Source organism: Plectropomus leopardus, chromosome 4, assembly GCF_008729295.1.
Source record: "Plectropomus leopardus isolate mb chromosome 4, YSFRI_Pleo_2.0, whole genome shotgun sequence".
Classification (NCBI taxonomy): Eukaryota; Metazoa; Chordata; class Actinopteri; order Perciformes; family Serranidae; genus Plectropomus; species Plectropomus leopardus.
The window spans coordinates 6,543,649-6,559,456 of NC_056466.1; the positions used below are offsets into that span (position 1 = coordinate 6,543,649).

The window sequence follows — 15,808 nt, forward strand, 5'->3', positions numbered from 1 at the left end:
GGATGGAGGAGGCTGCCTTAGATATGAAAATGGGCACAGTACATGTCCCTAGGGTGTTGGTGTTGGGGCTAGACTGGTACAGAGGTTGTGGGGTGTCGGTCGGAGGAGAGGGGGGTTGTTGCTGAGAAGAACAGAGGGGTTTGGGGGTTGGGGTGGATCACTGGTGCCCTCCAGCCTGTGTAGAAATGGGCATGGAGTGTGGTTTCTATGGTTCTTTTGATTATAGCGTGATCATAGCTTTACTAAATGATGAAGATGACTGTATGACTTTCAGTGCGTCTTTGTGTGCAAAGATCCTCAGTAACACAAGAAGACCTAATTGTATCTGAACAATTTGAATCAAAGTACTTTTTTTTCTGCCGGTAAATACGTAGCCTTTGAGAGCTCCTAACGTCGCCTCTTGTTAAAAATCTCTTGGTGTATCCTACACTTAGACCCTCTTTGCTCCTTACATTAAAATTTTGGGTGATGCTTGACCAAATGAAGATATAGGTGAAAATGCACCCAACATGCCTTAAGGACGAATTGTGATCTGATCGGTGAGACCACCTCCAGAGTTCATCAAAGATGCGTTGTGACCACATTGAACACAAGTTTAAATGCATTTACCCCTTCAGTCCACAAACAACAACTACATGGGCAGAAATATCGCACTGTTTCAAACCAGCAAGGTAGCAGCCATTACTCAGTTAACGAGCTAAGCAACTAGCAAAAAAGCAGCAAGAAAGTCTATAGATATTGAAGACTCTCATGAATGGAGTCAAGACCAAAGTATACAAGCAAAACGTGCCAATTCACATCAAAATCAAACCGTTTATGAAGTAATGTGGTGGAGAACAGCTACCACTGGTCCGGGACAGAACAAATAGACCTCATAATAGACACTGAGGAGACCTGTTAATATCAGACGTCAATGTCATCAGGTTAAATCATATGTAGATACAATCTGGATCCGAGATGCATCTTAGTCTGTTATGACTTTATTGTTTTTGTGATAGCTAGGGTCTTTTTTTCTAATTCATAAAAATAGTATGTCTAGTTTTTCATTGTTTTAAGTACCTTTGTTTGACAAGGGTATTCCGATTAATGATGAAAGGTAATTTTCAAAAAGCAGTTAAAACTGGGTATCGGCACTCAATACCTTGTAGGTATCTACCGAAATAACCCAGTACCAAGTAGTATCAAAACTTCTTCAGTTGAACAATAACTACATTTGATCCTTTTGCACGCATATCAAAGCCAATCACTCGAAGCATTCTTTGATTTAATCCAACATGTGATCAGCCCACTGCAGCAGCAGGTACAACCCACAGTACACAGTCTGTGGTGTAGTAAAGTTGAGTGCGATGTATTTGACGGAACTGGCAGTTCGCCATACCAAAATGCCACCAAGACATTTGAAAGTATGACTAGACCTCACCCCTGTAGTACTCTGTACTCTGTCTCGGTATTGGCATGACTTTTAAGGGTACTGGTTTTGGTACTGGTATCGTAGTTTGTTTTTTTTTTAAACAATACACATCTTTAGTAACAAAGGTTAATATTAAAATTCCTAAAGACTGTGACATGTTGGCAATTATGGAAAACAACAGTATGTTTAAAACAGTATGAATAGAAAATGAACATAAAACTATTCCTTTGTTTTGGGTCATTCTACTGCACAACTCAAAAGCTGGTTGTGAAGTATATTATGCCATTACTTCCAGAGAGAACGAGAGAACAGAAATGCATATTGAACTATGGATGAGCAGGTAAGGATGCTTTTAGATGTAACACAGCTTTGAGACGTTGGGACCGGCCTTGTCTTGGGCACAAAGGCGCAGGCATGGTAATTTACATTGACTTATTAAAATACAAGCAGACACACACACTCAAAATCGTGGTTTGTAACCGTCGCGACGACCCAAATATGTTCTGTCATTAAGGGTCTGCGCGCCCTGAGGCTCCCAAAAGCTTCAAAGCTTCTCCTCTTTTTATTATAACCTTAATTTAACCAGATAAAAAACCCATTGAGATCAGGATCTCGTTCACAAGGGTGACCTGGCCAAGAGGTTGGCAGCACATGTCATAAACGGTAACATACAAGTTACTTTATCAGTCTTACGCACTTATTCTGTCCGTACTTCCCCCTTATCCATGTTTCTCTTTTTCCTCTTCTTTCTGTTCCTCTGCTATCATGCAATCCACTCTGGTCAAGACTAAATGAAGTCATTATAATTGTTTGTCTTTCCCACGAGCTGGTTGAGCTCAGGTCACTTCCAGTGCTCAGAGTAAGCGATAGAGCCATTAGTGTACAGTGTGTTTTGGCCCTACAGTCAGAATATATTTTGCTCAGGTTTGTTTGAAGAGCAGCGACTGCCTCTAAAGAGCTTCAGAAGGTATTGTTCTTTATAGGCTGTAGAACTCAAACAGTGGCCGCTGCCCATGTGTGAATGTGAATTTGCGCAGGTCTGCGGGCGTTTCCATTACTGTGTGTGTTTCTGCAGCCTGCTCTCCAGCTGTTTCCTGTTAGCTATCACACTGCTCTCAAGGTTGCTGAGCTGTGTGTGTATGTGTGTGTCTGTGTGTGTGTGTGTGTGTGTGTGTGCGTGTGTTAAAAGTCACAGCCGCTGAGTCATTTTTATCACACTTTTACAACGTGTCTCTCCCACGAAGAGGGGAGGTGGAAGCAGGGATCAAGTAAGTAGAGGAGGGGGGAAATGTGTGGACATGGTAACTCTGAGGAAGTGTGTGTGTGTGTGTGTGTGTGTTGTGTCTCTGTGGTGTCTCTTAAAGAACCGGTGTGTTCTTCAGAGCACAGCTAAGGTCTGCGTTAGGGCGAATGACTAAGAACTGACACATGAGCGTGAGTGTGTGTTCTTGCCTCACCGAGTGCCAAGTGTGAGAGTCACTGCTTGACTGTAAGTGAAGTGACTCACAGATGAGTTGATAGGGTTGAAACAGAGTATACGATCACTCAGACTGAACCTGGATGACTACATGTTAAGCTATGTCACAGTTTTTCGGTGTATCACTGACTTTATTTTATTCTCAGAGAGAAAGTATTTGTCAAGCTCTCCAGTCGAGGGTGTGTAAGTATGACTCGCACATGGGCTTGTGAGTGCTTGTCTTGCATTTCCTCAGTCCAAGAGGAAGTGACTTTGCACCCTCGGGGCCTCAGAGCACTGGTGGTGTAATATGCTCTCTTTCACACACACATGCATACAAATACATATTGAGCACACACACTGGATCATACAGGAAATGCCATGAGTCACAAAGGAACTTAGTGTCTATGCACTAGTATGGATTGTAGGTTAGAGGGACTGTAAAGCATGGTGAAATTGATTTGATACGAGTGCTATGGGTCACTAACCACAACACTCATCCTCTCTTCCACTCGCGTTTTTTTCCCCTCCTTCGTCCTCCTCCTCCTCTCCCTCTGCAGAGTGAGGAAAGCCCCAGTCCAAAGCGCCAGAGGCTGTCCAGTCAGTCTGTCTTGGAACAACTAACCTCATCCGCCCCCCCACCATCCACTCCATCTCCCCCCATCCGCCCCTGGGAGTCAGGACCCCCAAGTCGGAGACAGCCTCACCCCCACACACACTACCACCAGGAGAGATGCCTCACTCCTGCTCGGCACAGACGCAGGTGAGTTGGTTTTTCTTTTTCTACAGCTTATGCCTGCCATACACAAGTAGTGTATGGTAGGCATTTAGTCACACACCACAAGATTTTGCAAAGACTGGGAATCTTGCAGGGTCACTATTTGTAATACTACACCTTCCATGTTAGCTGTCTACCCATTTTGCTGCTTCCTGTTTGGTCCATGAGAGAGGGCACCTATTGGTTGTAGACAGTGTTCACGTCACTGAACTTCAGTATTTACACGAGCTAAGACTATGATGATATTAAACATACTTGATTTTGTGGGAACATCAAGATAAGAAAAAGACTTAAAACGGCTCGCACTGAGTTTTATGATCACTTGACACCAAATAATCAATTGAGATCCTAGAAGACACCACAACTATAGCAAAATTCATTATTTTATCCTAACATTGGAAATTGCTCCATAGCATTGAAGTCACTCAAAAAGTAATGCAGCGTAATAAGTTTACTCTGCGCCTTTTCCCACCTATAGCCCTCCAGCAAGGCGTCAGCGTGGCCGACTCTCCAGACCCACCCGACACCTGCCTCCCCATCACCACCCCTCCACCCAAGGCCCCACACCTCGCCTGTCGCCATCGGAGCACCAGGATGAAAATTTCCACCACAACCCCCATCCCTCCACACACCAGACATACCCAACACACACTCCCAGCGCCTACGGTCAGCCTCCCACAGCCGGAGGAGGGGGGGGCGGTTTGGAGGAGCCCCGAGCCTTCCACCCTCCCACCTTGTCGCCACGACTACTGCACCCGGCTGCCCACCACCACCACCCACATCATCATCATCATCACCATCATCATCATCAGCAACAGCATCATGCAACGCAACAGCAGCAAGGAGCCATGGTCATGGACTTACATGAGCAGGTTAGTCTGCAAATTCTTTCAATTTAAGCATGAGAACGCAAGAGACTTTCAGTACATTGACATGCACAGTTTAGTTAAGCTACGGGCATACCTCTATTAGAACATATACCCAGACTACTGTCCTTGTCCCAGTAAACATGCACTGGGGGAAAATGGATTTATTGACGGAAGTATGTCCTACTCCACTAATGCAGGTGGAGAAATGCCCTCTCTCAGCTGGTTGCATTAAACCTACATTATTTATACAGCCTCTGATACAGACCGAATCACAGTCACAACTGTTTATTTACAATAACTTTGAGGCATAAAAACGCCACGTCACATACATATTATCAAAAAAAAAATCAGTTTAACTGTAGCATATGCTGTATTTTCGAATATTTTCACAGCTTTACCTTGCCTTACAACAGCCCTTACCGAAAGGGGATTAAAAGCCATTACATTAAAAAACACCAGACTCCATTTTACTACACTGAACAGCAGAGTTAGAGAGGAACAATTAGTAAAATATAGTGTATACTTAAACTGATGGTGACTTCTTTCTTTCCGGTGGCTTAATATGTTGCTGCAGCACCGTCCACAGCAGTGCAATGCGTAGCTTCCCTGCCATTATGGTGGGACTGTACTTTATTTTTAAGAGGAAGGGGGGTTGCTGGGGTGTGACTATTTTGATTAAAATAAATATAAAATACTGCCTTTTAAAATTTTGTATTTCCCTTCCTCCTCTTCAATGCTTTTATTTTTTAAATGACTGGCCCATTTTGCAGCACCCCTTCAACTCTCTTAAGTGACAAACAGTCCCTGTCTGTAAACCAAGGGAGGCCGGTGCGGCAATGAGGATCAAATTATCAGGGCGTTAGTCTGATTTTGAGAAGTCCAAATCAGCACAATTTCAGTTAGACTAACATGTTTACATGTATTTTGAGTCCACTTTAGTCAGAATAACACAATAGTTCGACTTTTTCTGACATGATGTAAACATACTGACTGTATTTGTCTGTGTGTGTGTGAGCTTTATATTAACTGGTGTGTGTGTGTGTTCTTCCTAGCTGCAGCAGGCCAGTGTACCCGTCTCCTACACAGTGACCCCAGTTCCTCCACACGGTCTCGCAGCACCTTTGTGTAGCGGCCAGCACCTTCCCCCTACCTGTTCCTCACAACAACAAGTCCCCGCTTGCAGCGTGGTCTTCAGCACTGGACAACACTACCACCCGGTGAGAAGAACACAGCAGTTTGTAGGAGTGTGTGGGTTTGTTTGCTAAGAAAAAAGTACACTTTGTGCTGTATAGTCTCTCTGATGGCTCAGCCAAAGAAAAAATGCTCAAATGGAAAGATGGGGTGTAAGTCAACATGCAGAGCATTTCACCGTTTGAAGGAGCTTTTTAGTCTTGTGTGTCTTGGCTGCCACCTTGTGGCAACTTATGGCACATTACAATCACTGCAGAGAGAAAACATGCATTTAAAACTTTTCTTTTCGTCTTTTTCTGCCTATTCACCACTTTTCCAGATGCTGCAGGCATGCTCAATGCAACATTTGCCGGTGCCCTATGCCTTCCCCTCACTGCTATCCAGTGACCCTCAGTTCCTGCTTCCACATCCACCCCACCTCTCTCACCACCCGCCCCACCTCCCCACACCCGGACAGTTCCTGCCTTTCCAGACGCAGCAGCCCCGATCGGTAAGTGAATGGCTTGTGTTTTTATAGTTTTTCTGGTATTTATTTCTATTAATTTGCACCATTATATGCTAACATTATTTTTAGCATAGAATGATGCATTGTAAAGACTTGGGTGTGAAAACAGGAAGTCATTAATGTTGTAGTTTACTAGTGGCATTTTTATATAGACTTTAAAAGCAATACTAGTTATTAAATAAGTTGTTGCTGAATTAGTTCTTGTCAGATAACAAAGAGGTATCTTCTATCCAGAAATAATATTATATTAATAGAATAATAATAGATAAATGTTCTGCAACACAACTTGTAGACATGTTTGGCCCAGTTTTTGTCCCACCAATTGTCATGATCGATAACGTAGCGTGTTTCTTCTCAGCCCTTACAGAGGATCGAAAATGAGGTCGAGCTTCTGGGAGACCAGCTTTCTGTAGGTGGAGGCTTCAGCTACGCCCACCATCACCACCACCACCATCACCACCAGCCGCCCTCCACCCTGCCGCCCTCCACTCCACTCCAGTTCCTCTCGCACCATGACCCCCTGTCGCAGGAGCTCTTTACAGTGGTGAGTGGATGCATTACCATGACATCATCATCATTTTTTTTTTCGATAATGGCAGACAAGTATGATAAAATTAAGCTTTTACACTTGGTGGAATAAAAATTCTTTGTCCCATTTTTCACAGCCCTATCCCCACTTTATGCCTCGACGGTTCACAAGCCGGCGTTACCGCTCTCAGCAGACTGTACCCCCGTCACCCTACCACCCCAGCTTCCTGCCTTACTTCCTGTAAGTCATTTTCACTTCCTGAAGTTTATGTATCTCCTCAGAGATGTAGCAAATATACTAAATGAACCATGTCTACAGGTCAATGCTTCCTGTGCCCCCAAATGTGGCCCCCACTATCAATCTAGAGCTGGATGTGGACGACGGAGAGGTGGAGAACTATGAGGTAGGACAAACTTCCCCAACATTCAGCACCTAATAATAATAACACATAATATACAGAACTTATTGAGGCTTTTTTAAACTTCTTTTGTCAGCCAGGTCACTCCCAATCAGTTTCCACATACAGAAATGATTTCTTCATACCTTTTGAAGACTTGACTTGGACTAGAGAGAATCTGTCTTCAAACAGCTTTAAATACTGTTTCCACTGTGAACTTTGTTCGCTAAACTCTGCATTTCTGTATGACACCTTTAGGCCCTGCTGAACCTCGCAGAACGTCTCGGAGAGGCTAAGCCCCGTGGTCTAACTAAGGCGGATATAGAGCAGCTTCCATCATACAGATTCAACTCCAACAACCATCAGTCTGAGCAAACACTGTGAGTTACCTTTCTGCCTTGAAAAATCTTTGTGTTGTGGGGAATCCGTCTTGTGGATGAATGTTTTCAGTGCCACCAATCTCATTTTGTCTTTCAGGTGTGTGGTGTGTATGTGTGACTTTGAGTCTCGCCAGCTCCTAAGGGTCTTGCCGTGTAATCACGAGTTCCACGCCAAATGTGTAGACAAGTGGCTAAAGGTGAGTTAAAAAAACACAGCGTCATGGAAAACTGTAAATGTATTGACTGTTTTTCTTTGTTTCCCTAAAATCAAGTCACACCTTAGTCTGGTACAGCAGAATTCATCCACTCATCGTTGATTTGATTTATTTTGATTTGATTAATTTAGCACATGTTAAAAACGACAGTTATATATTTTAAGAAAAGGAGACATACGGGGAAAACCCAGAAAACCCTCAAGGGGATTGACAAGTGGGATTCCCCACGAAACTATCCATCAGTACATCCAATCTCTTAACACTGATCAAAAACAATTAGAAAGTTGGGTATAGTAAAAATATATAAAAAAGAAAGGGACAGGCAGATGAGAACAGAAATAATTATGTAAAGAAAAGAAAAAAACGTCATCATATTGGGCTGTTGTTGTAGTAGGATAGTGCTACTTTGGCATATATTGTATGTCTGTCTGTCCTTGAAGAGGGAAAAAAATTGAGCTGTGGTGTGTTTATCTATTATGTACTATCTTCTAGCATTTTTGTTTTTACCTGTTTAACCCTCATCTCCTTATTTTTCATTCTTTCCAGGCTAACCGAACCTGTCCTATCTGTCGAGCCGATGCCTCTGAGGTCCAGCGGGATTCTGAGTGACCTCATATCGCCACCCACAATCCCTTACTCCCCTTTTGAATGCACCAACCAATCAGTGAACTTCTCTCCTTATGACATACACCTCAGTTCACACATTCTGCTACATAACTGGGACCAGTGCTCCTTTTTCTTTCACTCCCTATCCCCTGGGACACTGAACAGTAATTCTCACCTGGGATCAGCAACTTTCTACTGACTCGTGCTCACCTTAACGCTGGACTTCCTGGGCCTTCTGTTTTGGACTATTACACCCCCACTACTCTGCCTTCTGCTTTTGGTTACCCCTTACTATGAATGGCCTTTGAAACACATACACACAGTGTCATGTGCAGGTGGACATATATATATGTGTATTTTTCTAAACTCGTTATGAGCCCTGGAAAGAAAGAAAGACATTCTTTTGAAAACATCTGTATAGTTGTACTAACATTTAGGGAGAATTGGCAGTCCAAAGATTATGATAAATCCCATTGTTGTTATTCTGGTTATGATTAAGCATTCACATCTTGGCTTGCAGAGACTGTCATTTTTTTTACTAAACTTATTATAATTGCAGTTGAACAGTATCAGTCCATTTTTTATTTCTTAATGTGTATTCTTGCATTCCTCAGCGTGAGAGCAGTCTGTTTGGGACGAAACAAAGATACTGTACACTGTATATCAAAGAATGAGCAACTTTGGAACAGTGAAAAATAGACTTTATTTTCTCTATACGCGCGTTTGTGTGCAAGTGTGTGCAAGTATGTGTTCTTGCGCTCGTGTGTGGGTGTGTATGTGTGTGTGTGACTCCTGTGGTATTTATACAGTTCATGTGGTACAGTGCATTGACTTCCTTAATCCTGTATTTTCCACTCAGACTTAGACTCACTGGAAGCTGAGGGTAACTTCAGCAGTAACTTTATAGCCAAGATTTGTTTAAAAATCAAACTTTAAAATCAAAGTTTAGGAGCAGGAACACCTCGAGGGAAGTTAACAATGCTTTTGTGTCATGTTTCTTTTTATTTTCTAAGCCACAGATCATTAACACACTCTTTGATTCCGTCACTCCATGTCTGTCCGTCTGAGTCACTTATGCCTCAAAAGAAGGCATTTGAGAACCATTTTTGTAATACAGTACGTCCTAACTTAAAAGAAACAGATTGGGACTATTTTTCTTTCTTTTTTTGACATTTCCACTAGGGCACATTATGTGAATATAGTCAAACTTACAGAGCTGACAAGGTGGATGCAAAATATTCATTAAAAATGTCACCAAAACATTAAAACATGCTCAGTTTACTAGCTTTCTTCCAGGGATGAGGCCTTTGAAAACATGTGTCTATATCTGTCTTTGTAACCAAACAGCTTTTTGTCACTGTTGGTAGATATAGATGTAATGCTTTCTCCATTACTGACAGGGAACAAGTTTGAAGAGACTTAAAAGGTCACAGCTAAATCTACTGTTTCACCAGATGGTGGATGTGACACTTCAGCACTTTAATATGTAGATATCTAGACCTACACGCTCTTGTCATTCAGAAAAAAACACTGATCAGTTTTCCCACAGTCCCTTTGTACGAAAACAAACACTCAAATGCATTAAAATCACTTATGTTCTCCACATCGACTTTCAGTACCTACCGAATCCCAATATGTCAGTTCTCTTATTTTTCTCACAGCACATTCACTTCCAGATGTTTGGGGTTATGTTCACTCTGTAAGGTTTACGTAAGCATGTGATAATGTAACTCAGAGATGTTCCCGCACAAGCACAGAGCAGGCTTTTTAATGTAATTACAGCCGTAAGTGGCCGTTCGGAGTTCAAGCCCTTTCTCGGCCAACAGAAGGAAACAGCTCAGTTGCCAAAATCAAAGTTGCAACCAGCAGCAAGCAGGTTTCAGGCTTCACAAAGTGGAACAAAGTCACTTTGACGATTCAATTCTGTATGAAAAAGGAGTGAGACCAATCACAAGCTTGTATTTATCATCACAATGTATGCAATATTTCAGCAATTATACACTTAAAGTTCTGCCTTTTGCTCTGCCTTTATCGGATGTGAACGAAACTTGGTGTGTATGTTCAGGATGTAGTGCAGGATGTCTCCACTGAGTTTAATCAGGATTGCTTGAAGACAACATGAGTTCTGACCTATTTCCTGCTAAGCCCCGCCCTTTGTGAAGAGTTTTTGATTGATAGCAACCATTTTTTTGTCTTACCAATCCTGCCTATTTATAATAGACCTGTGTAGCTCTGTCCTGTAATACTGTATTTCAAATTTGGTATTGAGACAGTCAAAACCCAAAAAAGTAAATGTCACAAAACTGTTTTTGACATTATGCACATTAGCAAAATATCCAACATGGTGGCCTTTATTGTCAGAGAGGCTCTTTCTTTTGAGAACATTGACATGTGGCTGTGTTTCAGATTTCAAGTTTGTGTCTCTAGCGCGTTCCATCTCACAGCAAATTGAGTAAAAAAGCAGATAATGTTTATTAGTCCACGCCTACATGCACCAATAACTATAACACTTCAGATCGTGGTTAATACTTGGCCTCAGAGTATTTGTACCAGATTTGGTGAAATTCGGACCACCAGTTATTGAGGTACATGTTTCTGGCCTCTGTGGTGCCCTATGTGTCAAACTCTAAATATTTTAACGAGCACATTTCCATCCACTAAAGATATTCACCAAGATCAATGATGATTTGACTAATTGTTAATGAGTTATATCCAATTTCCTGCTAAATTCTGCACTTGCAAAGATCTTATGATTGGTGCATCCTGTTTTATTCTGGATACAAAATAGTATGACACAAAACTACAGTGGTGCTAATTTTATTTTTATTCCAGGATGGTAAAATTTAAGCAATGTCACTAATGGGTCGAGCATTAAACTAACTGTTACACAGGAACAAAGTAAAATAGATATCACCTCACAATGAAATTAACCCTCTTCAGCAACAGGTTCAGGCATTAATTAACCTTTAAATATAGTTTCAGCACTCTCAGCTCATCCTATCAGACATGTCAACACATCACTTTCCCTTCATTCATGCCATTGCATGTTCACATCTGGTACATTTTCTGAAACTTAACGTTGCAGTCATCAAAGTCCAAGCCAAGCGAAGCTGCACAAATACTGTACTGTTTACCAGGACCAACACTCATGTAACAGGTGGTTATACTGTCTGGCTTAAAATACATTTAACGTCCACATGAGGGGTATGTCCAAGTTTCTGTCCTTGCTCTTGCAAAAAGTCCACTGAAGGATCCACTTATGTTGGCTACATGTGTGACCTGTTCACTATTTCTCTACTGCTTCCTACAGGCTCTGCTAAACATTTTAGTGTTCAGAGTCCTCCTTTATTTTTGGCCTCAGGGTGGTGCTAGGGAAAGGTAATAAAGTATTTTATATCAGCTGTTGTTTTTTTTTTTTTCTCACAGAAGTACATGACTTTCTCAATGAATTACCAGATTTTTTTTTTGTTGTTGTTTTTTTAATGAACTGTATTATTCTCATATGCGTTTATCAACATGCTGATTGGATAAATCCATAAATGCAAAATAATCCATTTAAGGATTTATTTAATAAAAATCTGTAAATGAAAAAATACTTGATTATTTTATTTATTTTACAATAGATCCCCTTTTGTTGTTACTTTTGCAACGACTAACCTTCTCTTCTTTGTGCTCTATATCAAAACATTGCACTCACACAACATTCAATGGGCAAAGATAATGAAGTTATGGCAAAAATGTCCACCTTTATGAACCATTTAAACACAACAAAACTTAACATATGGTATAGATATAAATAAACATTTTAATTTTTTTACCATGGCCTTTGCAGTGATGTGTAATTTCCCAAAATAGTCCAAGAATGTGAGGGCTGAAACTGATACTGTTTAATAGTTCTCTTTTTAAACTCATTTACAATGTTTGAAATAAAACATTACTTGAGTTTCTCATGGCATGGCCTGTTGACATAAGCTCATTTAACTCAAAGATGATATTAAGCTGAACAGACTTCTTAGAAACATTTAAAAGTGGACAATAATTTGACTGCAGCCATGTTATTGACTTTTTACCCTGGTAAGCGCTTTTGCCACAAAATTGACCCCACAGATACAGAGTCACACATTTTGACGGCTTCCCTAAACCAATCTGAACTGTTGTGTTTCCCTAAACCAATCTAAACTAATCTATCACCTCACCTACTGACATCTGGTCGATCTTCTCATTAAATTAACACTATCTAATCCTCTACATCAGTTACATTACTGTGTACTATATAAACTTAATTAGCTGATGCTTTTATTGAAAGCAACTTACAGTAAGTGCATGTGGATAAAACCCAGAAATTGCAAGAATCAAAAAAGTAACATTCACTTCAGCAAGTATACTGAACTGCTTCAAATGCTAACTTCCATCACAGTCATAGGGATGGGTTACAGATGAGACTGCAGCTACTATAATGGAAACTTTTAAACTACTTAACTACTTTTTTAGAGAAACATGCAGTTTTAAGTCTGTTGAAGTGAACAAGCAGTTAGAATTTGATGTAAAGGGCCACAGGTGTTTCAGTTCAGAGCACATCTTTGTCCCAATCTATAAAACAGCATAATTCTAAGCAAGTTTTGAGCATGAAGTGTGGTCACACAGGAGGAGTGAACTTTCAGTAGGCTATATTTAAAACCGTAAGCATGCATATTAAAAGAACACTTGATATGTTAGGGTTGCTGGTGCATTGTACCACAGCACATTGCACAAGGTAAATAAGGGAGCTCCTTGCAGCTGAAAACATTTTGAGGGATGAGGCACAAAGAGTTATATTTTTGAAAACCATTTTGTTTTTTTCTTGGCAGAAGCATTTCAAGGTTCCAGTGTACATTGGTGCATCTATTTTATCATTTCGTTTTTTTTCCGAACAAAATAGAGTATGCCAGATATTGTGAACTAACTGCAAGAACACAAAACTATGACAATGCTGGTTATACAGCTTGTCCTAAAGTGTTATATGGACACATGTCTCCCTCTGGAGGAGGAAAAAAGCAGTACCATGAATACAACCTGCTCTCTTCAAAGATCGAGCACTCCCTGTTTAAATGTGGCCCCATAGCTGAGTCCCATATTTCCAGAAACAACCCCCACACTCTTAAAGGAACTGGACCTCGTTCCTATATTACATAATTTAGGTATTCATTCATTCAGGATTGCTATTCTTTTTTTTCCTTAAAGTGTTTTTCTCCCTGTGTGTCATCAATATGCTCCACCATATCACTATCACCAAGGTCAGGAGGTGTTTCCTTCTTCAACTATTATTATCATATGGATCCCTCATATGCATGAAAAGCCAACTTATATCATTACTTAAAACAACAAAATAATGAATAAAAAAGTTCAAAACAGCCATCCTTGTAATCCAGGCTTGCTTTGTTATTCATCCTGAGTACTCACAACATACAAGTCAAAATGAACACATACACTGCCTGCCTGTTTTGTGCAGGATGGTCTGCAGACATTGTTGCTGCAGTGCAGTTCCCCGTTGCTCAGGGTTGCTACTGTTCTCGGTTTGGGACTTATTATAAGGTCCCTATTCGTGATGCTTAGGTGAAGGAAAGGGACAGGCGATGAGGATTTTAGAATTGGCCTTCATCGCATGGTCCTTGAGGAAGATGGAGTGTCGTTTGAGTTTAAGTGGCACATTTTTTCACCACGCACTTTGGACTTGAACTGTCCTCACCCTCTGGAGCAATACAGACAGGCTTGTCGGATGCAGCCAGCAAGCTTCAAATCACAGCGACAGAGTAACTGTTAGAGCTCTTTTACCTTTAGTTGGGTGTGTGCATCAATGTGTTGGTGATTTTGGTCACAGTTAAAGTAAAAGGATTTCACTGTTAATCACGTGGCCTTCAAGTCTTTGCTCAATTTCCACATGATTGATTTACCAACCAGGCAAAGTGGGCAGCTGCCCCGGGGCCCAAGGAACCGGTTCCACCATCTCTTTGAAAATTTAGACTTATCTTGTCATAACAAACATGTTTACTAATTTACAAATTTACACATCACTAAATTAAAACAGGTTGCACCATGTAAACTTATTCTTTGATTACACCCAGTAACTGCCAGGCAAAAAAATTGTCAAACTAATTTAACCAACTGGCAAAGCTAATGGTAGCTTGCTAATAAATGACCCCTGTATCTGACCAGACACTTAAGGATAACTGATGTCTTTATTTCAAACATGTTAAATACAAAAAAAACAAAAACAACCAACCAAACAAACAAAAATACCCAAAACAACCAATAGTTAAAAACATATCAATAACAAGAAGAAAACAAACAAAGACATAATAAATACAGCTACATAATGCCTCAATTTACGTGTGCAAAAAGTAGGAAGAAGTATAAATGCATTTTATCTTATACCTTTATTCAATGATTAAACCATTATCAATAACAACCTTATAGAAATCCTAACAATGTCACACACATACACAGCTATATGTACATATTTAATATAATTATAATTTTTGATAATATTTACTACTTTTTACACACCTAGCTATATATAGACCCTTATTTAGATTTAAGCATTAAATATATACACATTACGTCATTACCCAATTAACTGGAAATACTGACTATTCAGTTCAATTAGGAAAAACATTTCACAAAAATAAGTAAACAACATGTTTGATATCGACTTCCTGTTTACATTATTGGTTGCCTGTGATTGGACAGGGTTTCAGACGTTTCCTGGCAACCGTTTTACTTCACCGGGTATTAGCCTTATTAGCCGGTTAGCATGAGCTGCAGAGCTTCAGAGGCCGTTCATGTGGCGGAGGAAAACTCGGAAAAATTGAGTCCCGACTGGAAAAAAAAAGGACGTAAACGCGCCCCTTCAGTTGGAGCAACAACTCGGGAATTATGCGAACATTTTGGGTACACAAACGTGCCGACTTTGACAAAAATGGCGGACGAACGTACATGTTTACTTTTTGGTAAGTAACTTTTTGTGGTCAGTTCATCTATCCGTGCACTTCAGTTCTTCTCACATGTGATTTCTAATGTGGTATTAGGTTGCAGTTGTTAGTTGCTGTTCGCGTAGAGTGACCTAGTTAAGTAAGAAATGTTATTTGCCCTAAAACGTCGTGTGTTTGCGGTTGTAGGAGCTGTGGTGCAGACAGCTGTCAGCTTGTTGTTCATCAGTTTTCTCGTGCTGCATTCAGACGCCTTTTCACATACATTTAAAGTTTTGAAACGTGATCAAGCTGGTTTGACTTATTTTGAAAACACGGTTAAAAAGACAAGGGGCAACTTGAAAAGAGATTTCTCACAATATGCAAGAAAGTTGGAAAAGTGACCTTAAAATTAGTTAAAAAAAGGGAGTAAAATTATTCTTGATTAATTATCAATAAAAAAATAAGGGGAAGTGTTCAGAAAACTATTTTTTTATACTTTTAAATTAACTTTTTAATCTGTCTAT

The 15,808-nt window shown here is 40.5% G+C and overlaps 1 protein-coding gene across 1 annotated transcript in view; it reads left to right on the top strand.

Moving 5' to 3' along the window:
* rnf38 (ring finger protein 38) overlaps positions 1-11,736 on the top strand; it is a 29,086-nt gene extending 17,350 nt beyond the window's left edge. Inside the window, exons 3-12 of the mRNA XM_042484609.1 lie at positions 3,428-3,630; positions 4,124-4,517; positions 5,567-5,731; positions 6,025-6,195; positions 6,569-6,754; positions 6,876-6,979; positions 7,058-7,142; positions 7,395-7,516; positions 7,614-7,713; positions 8,278-11,736. Of these exons, the coding sequence (XP_042340543.1) occupies positions 3,428-3,630; positions 4,124-4,517; positions 5,567-5,731; positions 6,025-6,195; positions 6,569-6,754; positions 6,876-6,979; positions 7,058-7,142; positions 7,395-7,516; positions 7,614-7,713; positions 8,278-8,340 (1,593 nt within the window). The 3' untranslated portion in view covers positions 8,341-11,736. The remainder of the gene's footprint in view (positions 1-3,427; positions 3,631-4,123; positions 4,518-5,566; positions 5,732-6,024; positions 6,196-6,568; positions 6,755-6,875; positions 6,980-7,057; positions 7,143-7,394; positions 7,517-7,613; positions 7,714-8,277) is intronic.
* Positions 11,737-15,808: the final 4,072 nt, after the last annotated feature.